This window comes from Oncorhynchus nerka, linkage group LG24 (assembly GCF_034236695.1).
Source record: "Oncorhynchus nerka isolate Pitt River linkage group LG24, Oner_Uvic_2.0, whole genome shotgun sequence".
In the NCBI taxonomy this organism is placed as follows: Eukaryota; Metazoa; Chordata; class Actinopteri; order Salmoniformes; family Salmonidae; genus Oncorhynchus; species Oncorhynchus nerka.
Genome location: NC_088419.1, coordinates 19,244,728 through 19,260,254, shown reverse-complemented (window position 1 = coordinate 19,260,254; position 15,527 = coordinate 19,244,728). Strand labels below are relative to the sequence as shown.

Below are 15,527 nucleotides of genomic sequence, written 5' to 3'. Positions count from 1 at the left end.
CAGTGTGTGCCCAGTTGGTTAAAGTTCTGTTACTGTTTGATCACAGAAAGGACTATAGCCTGCCCTACATGGCATTTCACAATCAGATTGGAATCTAGGATTTAGGCGTACTAACTCACTGGTACACACTACGCAGGTCAGACAGGCAGCCCATGTCTGGAAAGAGGTTTAGTTGTGAATTGGAGAACAAATCCCAGATAAAGTATTTTATGAGAGTAATGCATGTGATGTAATATGATCATATGCCTAAAGATTAAGGCCCAGGTCCTCCATACTCAACTGGCAGAAAAATAAGAATAATAAAAAATAAGAAGAATAATTGTTTTATTTTATTATTGTTGGTACCATATAAACACACATTAGACATGGAAGAATGCATAGAATTGTAGGAAATTTGCTTTAAAAACAGCAAAAACAACAAAAATATCTGCCCCATGCAAAATGTGTAGAATTGCAGGAAATTTGCTTTAAAACGGCAAAATATTCTCTCCACCAACAAGAGGGGCATGGCTTGCGAAGTGGGGGTTTGTTACTACGCTGAAAAATTATATTATACATCCGGACTTTTGCCACCTAAGAAAATGTGTGCGACCGGACTTTCTCAAATAGTACTTAAGCACCCCTGGCCTAGGTGTTCTGAAGGAACTATCAAGTTGTTTTCAGCCTGCATTAATTTGTTGCCTAAAGTATGCAGACTTTAAGAACGACGGCGACTTTCAGTGGCGGATGACAGAACAGCATATATCAAGCATGTCACGGAGGAAACGGTTGTCACTAGTTACCACAGTCACAAAGTAAAACTCCGCCCATTTGTACAGTTTTTCGTTTAAAAATGTATTTTAAACCTTAACCTTAAACCAACCACACTGCTAACCTTATGCATAACCTTAACCTTAAATTAAGACCAAAAAGCACATTTTTGTTTTCAAAACTTTTTTTTGCTAAAGCCAATTTCGACTTTGTGGCTGTGGTCACTAGTGGAAACTGAGAAATGTTGAACCAAATAGAAAATTAAGAATAATGACCGGAAATCGTTCATCATCAGTAGCAAGGGCAGCAGCAGAAAACGCTTCTTGATGCTAAAATTGTGTATTTTCATGCAATTGCTGTCTCTTCACGAAGAACACAATGCTTTCAAAGCATCTGTAGAGTAGCTTTCTTCATCTGATGGGTTGGATAATGCACTTTTTCAAAAGTTTAAAAGTTTGTTACAGGTTGAGGAGGCGTTGTGTAAAAGTTGTTTCTCGTCTGATCTAATTCATTCAGCCAATCATTAATCAGAAGTACCGACGTTAAAGTATCCGTGTTTAATTGAACCTTTTTTATGCGTGGAATTGTTATCCTCGTCAGACACTTTCTAAATGATATCTAACACACTGCCTTCATATTATTATTTTTTTTACCTGTTCAGGGGCAGAACGACAGATTTGTACTTTGTCAGCTCAGGGGTTTGAACTTGCAACCTTCCGGTTACTAGTCCAACTCTCTAACCACTAGGCTACCCTGCCTAGTGCTACCTGGAAATCTAGACTGCAAAATGAAGGTTCATGATTGTGATTTTCTTATATGAGTAAAGGTATTTTCAATCTGTAGCCGAATACAAGTAGATAGTACACAGGGCGGTGTCTAAAATTTAGGAATAGTGTTTGTCCAACCTGCCGCGATGAATTTGAAAGGTGAAACGTGCCCTCATGCAGTACTAACCCCAAATAACATTTGCAGTCAGCTCCTCTCACTTCCATTTGTGCCTACTAGTGGGCTAATGTCTTCATTTGATCTCTTGCATGTAGTTTGATCAAACCACTAAAACATATTTGGGTTGATAAATGCTTAACATGTATATCATTTTGTAAACCCATGTCACTACATTTTGGAGAGCAAGACCAACATGCTATTGCCATGTGAAACAGGATGCTGTTGTATCTGTGACTCTAGTGGTTGGTGGTGACAGCAGCAGGAGGGGTGTTTGTAACTGTTGGACTGTACAAAGCCCTACATGTAGGCTATACTTGGTTGGGCAACGTTAAGGGGGAAGGGTATGCTCTTCACGTACATCCTCTTGTCATTATGAGAGTCTGTATGAGCTGTTGTGCCTGATGGCTCCAGCATGCTGGTGACATGCTGCTGTAATAGGATATCTCTTCTCTCTGGATCAAACTCACCTGGTGCCGTACAGTACCTTCAGGACAGTGTTTGGAGGTAAGATAGCTAGACGTTCTAGAAAGGGTAGGATCAACACCTCTCAACCTATTAGATTACATTACAATGTACAGATTCCATTATTTAACATGGGCTTTTCCTAGTTTGCCAAATGTGGAATACAAAGGGCTACTTAATGGTAAAGTGTTGAAGAAAACAATACTTGCCTGCCTCAACCAAAGGTCTAGATGACCTGCTCACAAGGTTACAAATAACAAAGAGTAATATACTCTAAGGACGTAGTTGTCCTGTCTACCTGCCTGTACTGTAGCTAATGTTGCAGTGCCTGACTCTGTCTGTCTGTAGGTCCCATAGGTAGGCTTACCATAGGTGATTCTGTGATGAGCCGTCGCAAGGTGTCTTTGAAGGAGCTGGGTCAGGTGGACTACCAGGGCTGGCTCTACAAGAAGAAGGAGAGCAAGGTCTTCCTGGGAACAAAATGGAAGAAGTACTGGTTTGTTCTGAAAAAGATCTCCATGTACTGGTACACTGGTCAAACGGTAAGTCGTAGTGTTGTGTTATCCCGTTGTGCTAATCTAATCTTTGTTGTTTTTAGGATGTTGAGTTGTGCTAATCTAAACTGTCGATCTGTGTTGTGTTAGATTAGATTAGCACAACTGTCCGGGAGTTGTGCTAATCTAATCCAACATGTCGTTTTGCTAATCTGTTGTTGGGTTGTTGTGTTCTAATATGTGTTATTGTTATGTTGCATTGGGACTGGAAACATTTTATTAGCTAAATCTCAAAATGCTTTAGTTTAGGGCAGGAATGGGGAACTGGCGGCGGCCCCAATTCTGTAGGCCTACGGACCAATTTAAAAATAAAGACAAAAGAATTTACTGTTCAGTTAGAATAATAGAATACACAAGGTGCTATTTAGACATTTAGTTGTGCATCAGCAGTCACTCAATTACCCCAGGTCAGCTAAATATTTTTAGATTGTTAAATAAGTCTAGTGTCCAGCTATCTAAACTTGTAGTAAGCATGGTCGAATTACCGACCGGGGTGGGGCCCATTGATCATCAGTTATCATATTAAAAACTGCAACATTTTGCCTCCACCGTATGGCAAAATATGTAGAATTGCAGCAAATTTGTTTTAAAACAGCAACATTTTCTCTACACCCAATGGCAACGTGAGGAATTGCAGATAATGAACTCTAGAACTTTGCTGTAATGAGAGGGGCTGCTTTGCTCGCAAGGTACGGAGGCCCCTCATGATGAGTTCCATTTTTTGTCCCAGCTCCATCAAAGTTGCCCATCTCTGGTTTAGGGTATACAAAAATGTATGCTCATATTCAATCAAATGTATTTATAAAGCCCTTTTTACATCGCCCGATGTCACAAAGTGCTATACAGAAACCCAGCCTAAAACCCCAAACCGCAAGCAATGCAAATGTAGAAGCACGGTGGCTAGGAAAAACTCCCTAAAATGGCAGGAACCTAGGAACAAACCTAGAGAGGAACCAGGCTCTGATAGGTGGCCAGTCCTCTTCTGGCTGTGCCGGGTGGAGATTATAACAGTACATGGCCAAGATGTTCATAGATGACCAGCAGGGTCAAATAATAATAATCACAGTGGTTGTCGAGGGTGCAACATAGAGTGCAACAGGTCAGCACCTCAGGAGTAAATGTCAGCTGGCTTTTCATAGCCGAGTATTCAGAGGTCGAGAAAACAGGTGCGGTGGAGAGAGAGAGTCGATCATATGACCTACTGAAGAGATGAGTCTTCAATAAAGATTTAAAATTCAAGACCGAGCCTGCGTCTCTCACAGACAGACAGACCATTCCAAAACAAATGGAGCCCTATAGGAGAAAGCCCTGCCTCCAGCTGTTTGCTTAAAAATTCTAGGGACCATAAGGAGTCCTGCGTATTGTGACCGTAGCGTACATGTTGGTACAGTTGAAGTCGTAAGTTTACATACACCTGAGCAAAGTTAATTTAAACTCAGTTTTTCACAATTCCTGACATTTAATCCTTGTAAAAATGCCTTGTTTTAGGTCAATTAGGATTACCATTTCATTTTAATGTGAAATGTCAGAATAATAGTAGAGAATATGATTTATTTCAGCTTTTATTTCTTTCATCTCATTCCCAGTGGGTCAGAAGTTTACATACACAATTAGTATTTGGTAGCATTGCCTTTAAATTGTTTAACCTGAGTCAAATGTTTCAGGTAGCCTTCCACAAGCTTCCCACAATAAGTTGAGTGAATTTTGGCCCATTCCTTCTGACAGAGCTAGCGTAACTGAGTCAGGTTTGTAGGCCTCCTTGCTCACACATGCTTTTTCAGTTCTGTCCACACATTTTCTATAGGTTTGAGGTCAGGGCTTTGCGATGGCCACTCCAATACCTTGACTTTGTTGTCCTTAAGCCATTTTGCCACAACTTTGGAAGTATGCTTGGGGTCATTGTCCATTTGGAAGGCCATTTGCGACCAAGCTTTAACTTCCTGACTGATGTCTTGAGATGTTGCTTCAATATATCCACATAATTTTCCTACCTCATGATGCCATCTATTTTGTGAAGTGCACCAGTCCCTCCTGCAGCAAAGCACCCCCACAACATGATGCTGCCACCCCCCACAGTTGGGATGGTGTTCTTCGGCTTGCAAGCATCCCCCTTTTTCCTCCAAACAGAACGATGGTCATTATGCCCAAACAGTTCTATTTTTGTTTAATCAGACCAGAGGACATTTCTCCAAAAAGTACGAACTTTGTCCCAATGTGCAGTTGCAAACCGTAGTCTGGCTTTTTTATGGCAGTTTTGGAGCAGTGGCTTCTTCCTTGCTGAACGGCCTTTCAGGTTTTGTCGATATAGGACTCGTTTTACTGTGGATATAGATACTTTTGTACCTGATTGATTTGCACTTTTCGCACCAAAGTACGTTCATCTCTAGGAGACAGAACGCATCTCCTTCCTGAGCGGTATGACGGCTGCTTGGTCCCATGATGTTTATACTTGTGTACTATTGTTTGTACAGATGAACGTGGTACCTTCAGGTGTATGGAAATTGCTCCCAAGGATGAACCATTTTTTCTGGGGTCTTGGCTGATTTCTTTTGATTTTCCCATGATGTCAAGCAAAGAGGCACTGAGTTTGAAGGTAGGCCTTGAAATGCATCCACAGGTTCACCTCCAATTGACTCAAATGATGTAAATTAGCCTCTAAGCTTCTAAAGCCATGACATCATTTTCAGGAATCTGTTTAAAGGCACAGCCAATTTAGTGTATGTAAACTTCTGACCCACTGGAATTGGGATACAGTGAATTATAAGTGAAATCATGCACAAAGTAGATGTCCTAAACCAACTTGCCAAAACTATAGTTTGTTAACAAGAAATTTGTGGAGTGGTTGAAAAACTAGTTTTAATGACTCCAACCTAAACATATGCAAACTTCTGACTTCAACTATAAATATTAAAACAGTAATGTGTACTACTCTCCCGGACAATGTTCCTCTAACCAACCATATTTATTAACTATTGTCTTGTCACATGATCGTAATCAATTATGCATGTTATTGTTGTTTTTCTCTCTGTCACCTCTTGGTGTGTAGGCTGAGAAAGCAGAAGGATATATCCACCTTACAAACTTCACTGTCGACCAAGCAACAGAGTGCAAGAAAAAGCAGTAAGGTTTTTCTAATTAAAAGTTTCCATTTGGCCTGTTGGAAACCCGAGTAGTGTGGGCTACACACCACACGGTCACAGGAAATTGCTGAGCTTTTGCAAGTCGAGCTCAAATGTAGTCTTTGTACAGTAACTCTTCCTTGCTGTCCATTGACGGTATATTTCACACTGTGTTCTGTATTATCACATGTAGCCTTCTTTCATCTGTGTAAGTCATCAACCCTAAACCATGTTTCTTTTGTTCTTTACGGTATGAACGCAGGCATAAGATAACTGCCCGTCTGCTGTTGACCCCATTTTGTGGTTTCACTTTAGCTTCCTTCCAAAAATAACTTTCTCTCTTAACACACAGAGCAGTGTTCCGCGCTCTCCTTTAGTGTCCTATCCTGTCGTAGTAATAATAAGAATTGTATTTCTAGATCATTTTTCACGTTTACACTCAAAACACTTAATGTAGTATTTGTTGATCTGACGGCTATGTTGTTTTGCCTGATCTCATCCAGTGCTATGAAGGCCAGCCATCCACAGGTTGTGACACTCTACTTTGCCGCCGAGAGTCTGAGAGAGATGAACAAGTGAGTATGTAAAAGAGGAGGGCAATGGAGGCAGGCCAGGAGATTGTAGCCTATTTGTGCCAAAAAAAATTATAACTAAACCAAGACAGACCACAGCCTGTCGTTTCCAATGGGAACAGATGAGTTATAGTGGGCAGAACAAGCAAGGAGGTCTGCAGAGCCAAGCACGAGCTAGCGAGATCCTATTGGCCGGTTCTAGCATATATCTGCATATTTCCGTTAGGGAACGCCTACTCTGTGAAATGCGATGTGCAATAACTCAATTTGACTTTGCACTCCTTCTAAACAATGTGTTTAAAAAAAAAACTTTGGCAAAGGCTAAGGTCTACAAAACTTAGTCCACTCTGTTCATAACATATGTTAATTTGGGGACATAAAACTGTATTGAGATCAAATGTTTAATGATGACAACATTCGCAAAATGTAGGCCAAAATATCTCATTTTATATTCTCCCACTGCCCACCAGTGGGCTTCCTCTCACTACCATATTTGGTAGTGAGTGGAAACGCCAAGCAGATGCTTCATATTTATACATCCAGTGAAATATCTGGCTCGTTGTTCTATCTGTGTTTGTGTAATGTTGATGTCAAAAGGAACACTTACTGGTAGCGGATGTGGGCTGACACTTTGAAAATATAGCCTATTTATGTGGAACAACTTTTTGTGTACTGTTTAAATGGTGTTAAAGTTTAATCTTATTGTATATTATCTCAGCTTCATTTGGTCTCATGGGGCCATATTAAAATGCCATTACAGTTACCCATCCTGAAGCTATTTCAGGAAGCTACAAGCTATTTGAGGAAGCATGTGCAAAGAGGACATTTGCCTCCTAAGTACATAAAACATTGGCCTTACTGGTCAGGTATTAGTGTTTTTCAGTCATGGCTTCTCAATGTTACAGGTGGCTGTCTAAACTGTCAGCAGCAGCAGCGGCTGCTACACTGGACGAGTCGTCAGAAAGGAACACTGGGGGTAATGGACTCAAGACATTACATGAATATTTTTTTATTCAATTGTTTTGTTTGTTTTCTTGATGGGGAAAGCCAGAAATAAGCTAGGCGAACGATAGAGGGGAACACCATTGGTGTAGTGGAGGGTATACCCACTTATTTTTCAGTGGGCATTGCGTGTACACATTTCTTAATCTCCACTGATGCGCATCAAAGTAGTGTAGTGGAAGTATAAACCATGTCAATTAATAGGGTTGATGGAACAGATCAGAATGTTTAGCTTAAAATGTTGATAAACTATTCCTTCACATTTTAGGCGCAGCAATGTACACACGGCGCTAGGTCTACGCGTGAAAGTTCCCGAAATACATGCACAAAGCGAGCGGTTTAATGGACAGAAATCGAAATATTTAAAGATGCAACACCTTTCATGAGTTGCTACTGTGACTAGGATAATGCCTTTGGCTGATAGACAATAAAAGAAAGTTGGAAGAACCAATACAACAGGAGAATGAATATGAGTAAGTCTTTAGAAAAAATGATTGCCTCCACGTTTCTGTGGTCGGATTTTGGTTACAGGCTACTTTGAAGCAAAGGAAGAAGACATAATATGAAGTAAAACGTCCAGGTGTCAAACAATTAAGGAACAGGAACAATATCGTGATGGTAATGATAGACCAAACTGTCTTCTGGTAGAAGGAAAGGCTTTCCCAAAAAGCTCTATTAAATGGCAACTAGCTACAAAGTAGCCCATGTCTACCTGTCAGAGGGATATCATGATTATTTGCATCAATCCATTGGCGTGCGTGCGTTTGTCTAGAGTGCTACAGTGAGGAGAGTGACCAAGAGGAGGTTGAGTCACTGGAGACATCTGACGCTTTCGACTCTGAGCAGCTGACCATAGACTCTGTTAATGTGAGTGCTCTGTCCCATTATACTGCTTTTTATGTATGAAGATTGTTCAGCATTGATGCTACTTTGTGCTAGTGTTTAGACTCTGTGTCTGTTGCTGTAGATAAGACAATAAGCCTCATGTTAACCCAGTGTGAATGTTGTTCTGTTCTCTCTCTACCCAGGGAGATGTCCCCCCATCTTGCTCCACCTCGTCCCCATGTCACTCCACTGACCCCATGTCTGCCCCTGACAGCATTGTGACTTCAGAGAGCATGGAGTCCTGGCTGGATGTCCCTTCTCCAGAGATGGCAGTGGGACAGGGCGCTTCCTTCCACCCCTTCAGACTGGAAGAGGAGGATGGACCGGGGGCTGAGGCCCAGGGAGGAACGGAGGGTAAACTGTTAGCTTCTCTGTATCGACACCACATCATCTCATTATCCTGGCTTGACACCACATCATCTCACTATCCTGGCTTGACACCACATCACCTCACTATCCTGGCTTGACACCACATCATCTCACTATCCTGGCTTGACACCACATCATCTCACTATCCTGGCTTGACACCACATCATCTCATTATCCTGGCTTGACACCACATCATCTCATTATCCTGGATTGACACCACATCATCTCATTATCCTGGATTGACACCACATCATCTCATTATCCTGGATTGACACCACATCATCTCATTATCCTGGATTGACACCACATCATCCCATTATCCTGGATTGACACCACATCATTTCATTATCCTGGATTGACACCACATCATCTCATTATCCTGGATTGACACCACATCATCTCATTATCCTGGATTGACACCACATCATTTCATTATCCTGGATTGACACCACATCATTTCATTATCCTGGATTGACACCACATCATCTCATTATCCTGGATTGACACCACATCATCTCATTATCCTGGATTGACACCACATCATCTCATTATCCTGGATTGACACCACATCATCCCATTATCCTGGATTGACACCACATCATCTCATTATCCTGGATTGACACAAAAGATGGCATAGTAGCCTAGTTAACACCCACACCTCTATACTGCCTGTTTGTTCTTATGAAATTATTTGGAAAGATAACATGTAAATGATGGCATATTTGTATGCCAAATCTTGATGTATTATTATGATGATTTTTAGAGGGCACATCTGATGAAATGGAGGCACTGTACATCCATCTGAAGCATGCCAGACTATCTCCCTCTGGAGAACTGAAGAGGGACTTCAGAGCGTCATTCATTCAACGCTGCAAAAATGACAGAGTCAATGAGAAGCTGCATCTGGTTAGGACCCTCAACAGCACTTTAAAGGTGAGTCGCTTCATTCTGGGTCGATTACTAGAACAGGGTCATGTTCAGTAGGGCACAACATTATTTATTTTTCAAACAAAGTGTAAATGAGCATTTCTGCTGGACTAGTTTCAGGTAGTAGCTCCCCATAACCCCGATCTCTCATAGTTTGTCAATCAAACCCATGAACATGGAAGTTTTTAGTTTGCTGATATTCCCTGACTACAATACCCTTAGATGCACCTACATTATTTCTTGTTGAAATGTGAACAGCTCTACATGTCTTTTCAACACCTTAGTCTGATTTATATATTCAATAGGCAAAAGAAGCCGACCTGTTGGCTATAGATCACGTGCTGGCAGATCCCCTTCTTACTGCACAGAGGTATCGTCAATGGAGGGTTGGGAACGTGGCGCTACTGCAGGAGATCACTCATCTCAAAATGGGCCCACCAGGTGGCAGCAGAGAGCAGTCTTTCCCCCTCGAAGCACCACGGACCCACTGCATCGCTGAAACCAGTGTGTGACCAACACAGAACAATGACAGGCATAGAGGCATCGGATACGATTCTCCCCGGCCCCTATTTATAAAGCGGCTCAGTTTAGGAGTGTTGATCTAAGATCAGCCCCCACCCCTTAAGGCGAAACTGATTTTAGATCAGTACTACTCTGAGATACTTTATGAGTAGGAGCCCAGGCATGCCCTTATTTTATCGAGAATATTCCTGAAAAAGTGCCGTGGATATTCCTATGCTTTCTTGTATGAATGGTTATCCATGTTTCTTACAGTCTTTTAAACACATTTTCTTTTATGACATGTGCAGTATAGTGCCACTTAGGGATTTTGGGAATAAGATGCTCCCTCTTGTAAAGGGAAATGTAATTATAATGGCACATTTTGCATTCCTTTAGAGATGTGTTTGCTGAATCACAGGGTCATGTATCCTATCACTGGGTACGGATTGGGTGTTAATACTATTCATGTATCCTATCACTGGGTACGGATTGGGTGTTAATACTATTCATGTATCCTATCACTGGGTACGGATTGGGTGTTAATACTATTCATGTATCCTATCACTGGGTACGGATTGGGTGTTAATACTATTCATGTATCCTATCACTGGGTACGGATTGGGTGTTAATACTATTTTTCTAGTCACCATTGTTTGTAACACTGATATTAGGGAAGTTTGTTCTAGGTACACACCTTGTTCAATTAGTTTCACATCACTGAGTCTGGCCTAAGTAGAGTTTGTCTAAATAACTTCTATCATAAGTAAATCAGCATTGACTAAATTATGTTTTTATTTGTTTTTAATATTTTATCATTCAAACTTTGTAAATATTTTGTACATTGTGTATGGTTTTGTGGAACGAACTTGTACTGTTTACATGTTGTATGAATTTAACAAGCATATGCTAAACAAATAAAGTCAAAGCCTAATGTCGTATTGACTTATTATCGGTAGGCCACATGGCTCCAAATGGGATACTGATGGCATGCATTGAACCTGCTGGTATTGAACATATGTGTTAGGTATCGCATTGAACCTGCTGGTATTGAACATATGTGTTAGGTATCGCATTGAACCTGCTGGTATTGAACATATGTGTTAGGTATCGCATTGAACCTGCTGGTATTTCTGTACAGCAGCATTCACACGCTGAAATGAGTAGTAAAGCACAACATCTGCAGTGGCAATGAAAAGGTCAAAGTATTGTAAAGAAACTGTGTATGATTGCAGAAATACTCAGCAAAAAGTTATGTGAATGAAGTTGATGGAAAGTAGCCTGGAAGATACAGATGATATCTTGGCCATCTGTTGCAGGACCTTTTGTGTAAAGCACAAAGACGGATTCTTGGCTGGCTGCCCTCCTGTCAACCTCACTGCTGACACCAATTCAATTGAATGGGGGGGGGGTATTCACTGTCTCTCCACTAGATGTCACTGTTATGCCGGATGGATGGAGAGCCTGTCTTTGACTGCTTCTTTCTCAGATGGTGCATTATTCCCAACAAAGTGCACTACTTTTGCCCAGAGCCCTATAGGGCCCTAAATAGGTTACCATTGCAGACAGCATTGCCTTGCTGTAGGCCTCAGGGTAGGTAGGGGGAACTCGTCTTGCAGCGTAACTAAGGTTACCCAAACTTTAAATGTGTTTCCCAGTCAAACACCTATGTTTTCCATGGATGCTATCCTATATGAGCCCCCTGGGGGCTAACACAGTATATATTTAACTAGGGTCATACTGAAGGAGAGAGAAGACTGCAGTAGAGGCTATAGGAGGACCACCTAGTATACACCGCACTGTGTTATTAGGATGTTTAATGAAAAGGCTCTTTTCAAACTGACTATGTACTCTAAATTGGAGTGGTTGCATGTGTGTGGTCTTGGGAATGTCAGTGTGTCTGAGCTAGAGCTGTTAAATAAGCAGTCACATTCCTAACACCTGATGACACAACTTATCTAAACGTCGAAGACTGAGTATGAGACGTCAAGAGGCAAAATGTCAAATAAACAATTAGAATTTCAGAGTGCAGGTGTTTTACAACAAGCGGGTCAGAAAATAAAACAGACTCTTTGTGTAGACACAAAGCAAGCTATGGTTGGGGCAAAAGGTGTGGAATTAAGGTTTATCTAGACCTACTCATATCCAGCTATGGCTCTGCTGCTTACAAACAGTAAAATGGTCTCAAAATGATTTAATCATGAGAGGATCTGGATGCAGGGCTGCCTGCTTCCCCGAAAAATCAGCATGAACAGGAGATCCCTGGGTTATATGCATATATATTAGTCTCTGAAGTTCTCCACTCAAGTGTACAGAGAGCAATGTTAACAGCAACTTTGTTGTCCCATTCATTAAAAATTACCTGAACTGCTCACACACACACACACACACACACTGGTGATGGGGTACACATCATACACAGACTCATTAGTGTAATATGAATTAATGACTTGTGGTTTACCAATCCACACAGAAATTATGTTATATGATGCTGACTAAATCAGGGGCTAATATTGCCTTTCCAAGAGTTCTATCATGTCAATATTGTTGTTCTCTTTCGAAAGAGTATCAAAACCACCTTGAACAATAAATGTTATGAAAATGAAGTTCTACATTGAGTGAGAGATATATGGCCTTGAGTAATCTGCAAAGATGATAATGTTAAGGAAACATCAGCTATTTCTACTGGCATATACTGTATGTCCATCCGTAAGAATGTCCGAGGCCAACATGAAGCTGATTCAAGAAGGGCTATTTCTACTGGCGTATACTGTATGTCCATCCGTAAGAATGTCCGAGGCCAACATGAAGCTGATTCAAGAAGGGCTATTTCTAATGGCGTATACTGTATGTCCATCTGTAAGAATGTCCGAGGCCAACATGAAGCTGGTACAAGAAGGGCTATTTCTACTGGCGTATACTGTATGTCCATCCGTAAGACTGTCCGAGGCCAACATGAAGCTGGTACAAGAAGGGCTATTTCTATTGGCGTATACTGTATGTCCATCCGTAAGAATGTCCGAGGCCAACATGAAGCTGGTACAAGAAAGGCTATTTCTATTGGCGTATACCGTATGTCCATCCGTAAGAATGTCCGAGGCCAACATGAAGCTGATTCAAGAAGGGGTATTTCTACTGGCGTATACTGTATGTCCATCTGTAAGAATGTCCGAGGCCAACATGAAGCTGATTCAAGAAGGGGTATTTCTACTGGCGTATACTGTATGTCCATCTGTAAGAATGTCCGAGGCCAACATGAAGCTGATTTAAGAAGGGCTATTTCTACTGGCGTATACTGTATGTCCATCCGTAAGAATGTCCGAGGCCAACATGAAGCTGATTTAAGAAGGGCTATTTCTACTGGCGTATACTGTATGTCCATCCGTAAGAATGTCCGAGGCCAACATGAAGCTGATTTAAGAAGGGGTATTTCTACTGGCGTATACCGTATGTCCATCCGTAAGAATGTCCGAGGCCAACATGAAGCTGGTACAAGAAGGGCTATTTCTACTGGCGTATGTACTGTATGTCCATCCGTTAGAATGTCTGGTACAAGAAGGGCTATTTCTACTGGCGTATACTGTATGTCCATCCGTAAGAAGAGGCCAAGAAGGGCTATTTCTAACATGTCCATGTCCGAGGCCCATGAAGCTGATTGAAGCTGGTATCAAGAAGGGCTATTTCTATTGGCGTATACCGTATGTCCATCCGTAAGAATGTCCGAGGCCAACATGAAGCTGATTCAAGAAGGGGTATTTCTACTGGCGTATACTGTATGTCCATCCGTAAGAATGTCCGAGGCCAACATGAAGCTGGTACAAGAAGGGCTATTTCTACTGGCGTATACTGTATGTCCATCTGTAAGAATGTCCGAGGCCAACATGAAGCTGATTCAAGAAGGACTATTTCTACTGGCGTATACTGTATGTCCATCTGTAAGAATGTCCGAGGCCAACATGAAGCTGATTCAAGGAGGGCTATTTCTACTGGCGTATACTGTATGTCCATCTGTAAGAATGTCCGAGGCCAACATGAAGCTGATTCAAGAAGGGGTATTTCTACTGGCGTATACTGTATGTCCATCCGTAAGAATGTCCGAGGCCAACATGAAGCTGGTACAAGAAGGGCTATTTCTACTGGCGTATACTGTATGTCCATCCGTAAGAATGTCCGAGGCCAACATGAAGCTGGTACAAGAAGGGCTATTTCTACTGGCGTATACTGTATGTCCATCCGTTAGAATGTCCGAGGCCAACATGAAGCTGATTCAAGAAGGGGTATTTCTACTGGCGTATACTGTATGTCCATCCGTTAGAATGTCCGAGGCCAACATGAAGCTGGTACAAGAAGGGCTATTTCTATTGGCGTATACTGTATGTCCATCCGTAAGAATGTCCGAGGCCAACATGAAGCTGATTCAAGAAGGGCTATTTCTACTGGCGTATACTGTATGTCCATCTGTAAGAATGTCCGAGGCCAACCATGAAGCTGATTCAAGAAGGGCTATTTCTATTGGCGTATACTGTATGTCCATCCGTAAGAATGTCCGAGGCCAACCATGAAGCTGATACAAGAAGGGCTATTTCTATTGGCGTATACTGTATGTCCATCCGTAAGAATGTCCGAGGCCAACCATGAAGCTGATTCAAGAAGGGCTATTTCTACTGGCGTATACTGTATGTCCATCCGTAAGAATGTCCGAGGCCAACATGAAGCTGGTACAAGAAGGGCTATTTCTATTGGCATATACTGTATGTCCATCCGTAAGAATGTACGAGGCCAACATGAAGCTGATTCAAGAAGGGCTATTTCTACTGGCGTATACTGTATGTCCATCCGTAAGAATGTCCGAGGCCAACATGAAGCTGGTACAAGAAAGGCTATTTCTACTGGCGTATACTGTATGTCCATCCGTTAGAATGTCCGAGGCCAACAGGAAGCTGGTACAAGAAGGGCTATTTCTACTGGCGTATACTGTATGTCCATCTGTAAGAATGTCCGAGGCCAACCATGAAGCTGATTCAAGAAGGGCTATTTCTATTGGCGTATACTGTATGTCCATCCGTAAGAATGTCCGAGGCCAACCATGAAGCTGATTCAAGAAGGGCTATTTCTACTGGCGTATACTGTATGTCCATCCGTAAGAATGTCCGAGGCCAACATGAAGCTGATTTAAGAAGGGCTATTTCTACTGGCGTATACCGTATGTCCATCCGTAAGAATGTCCGAGGCCAACATGAAGCTGATTTAAGAAGGGGTATTTCTACTGGCGTATACCGTATGTCCATCCGTAAGAATGTCCGAGGCCAACATGAAGCTGATTTAAGAAGGGCTATTTCTACTGGATGTCCATCCGTAAGAATGTCCGAGGCCAACATGAAGCTGGTACAAGAAGGGCTATTTCTACTGGCGTATACTGTATGTCCATCCGTAAGAATGTCCGA

General features: G+C 41.8%; 1 protein-coding gene across 1 annotated transcript in view; it reads left to right on the top strand.

Annotated features, from left to right (window-relative positions):
* LOC115107623 (connector enhancer of kinase suppressor of ras 3-like) overlaps positions 1-11,017 on the top strand; it is a 48,490-nt gene extending 37,473 nt beyond the window's left edge. The window contains exons 14-22 of the mRNA XM_065008477.1: positions 2,119-2,199; positions 2,506-2,699; positions 5,758-5,831; positions 6,334-6,405; positions 7,308-7,378; positions 8,177-8,271; positions 8,433-8,643; positions 9,422-9,591; positions 9,891-11,017. Of these exons, the coding sequence (XP_064864549.1) occupies positions 2,119-2,199; positions 2,506-2,699; positions 5,758-5,831; positions 6,334-6,405; positions 7,308-7,378; positions 8,177-8,271; positions 8,433-8,643; positions 9,422-9,591; positions 9,891-10,097 (1,175 nt within the window). The 3' untranslated portion in view covers positions 10,098-11,017. The remainder of the gene's footprint in view (positions 1-2,118; positions 2,200-2,505; positions 2,700-5,757; positions 5,832-6,333; positions 6,406-7,307; positions 7,379-8,176; positions 8,272-8,432; positions 8,644-9,421; positions 9,592-9,890) is intronic.
* The last annotated feature ends 4,510 nt before the right edge of the window (positions 11,018-15,527 follow it).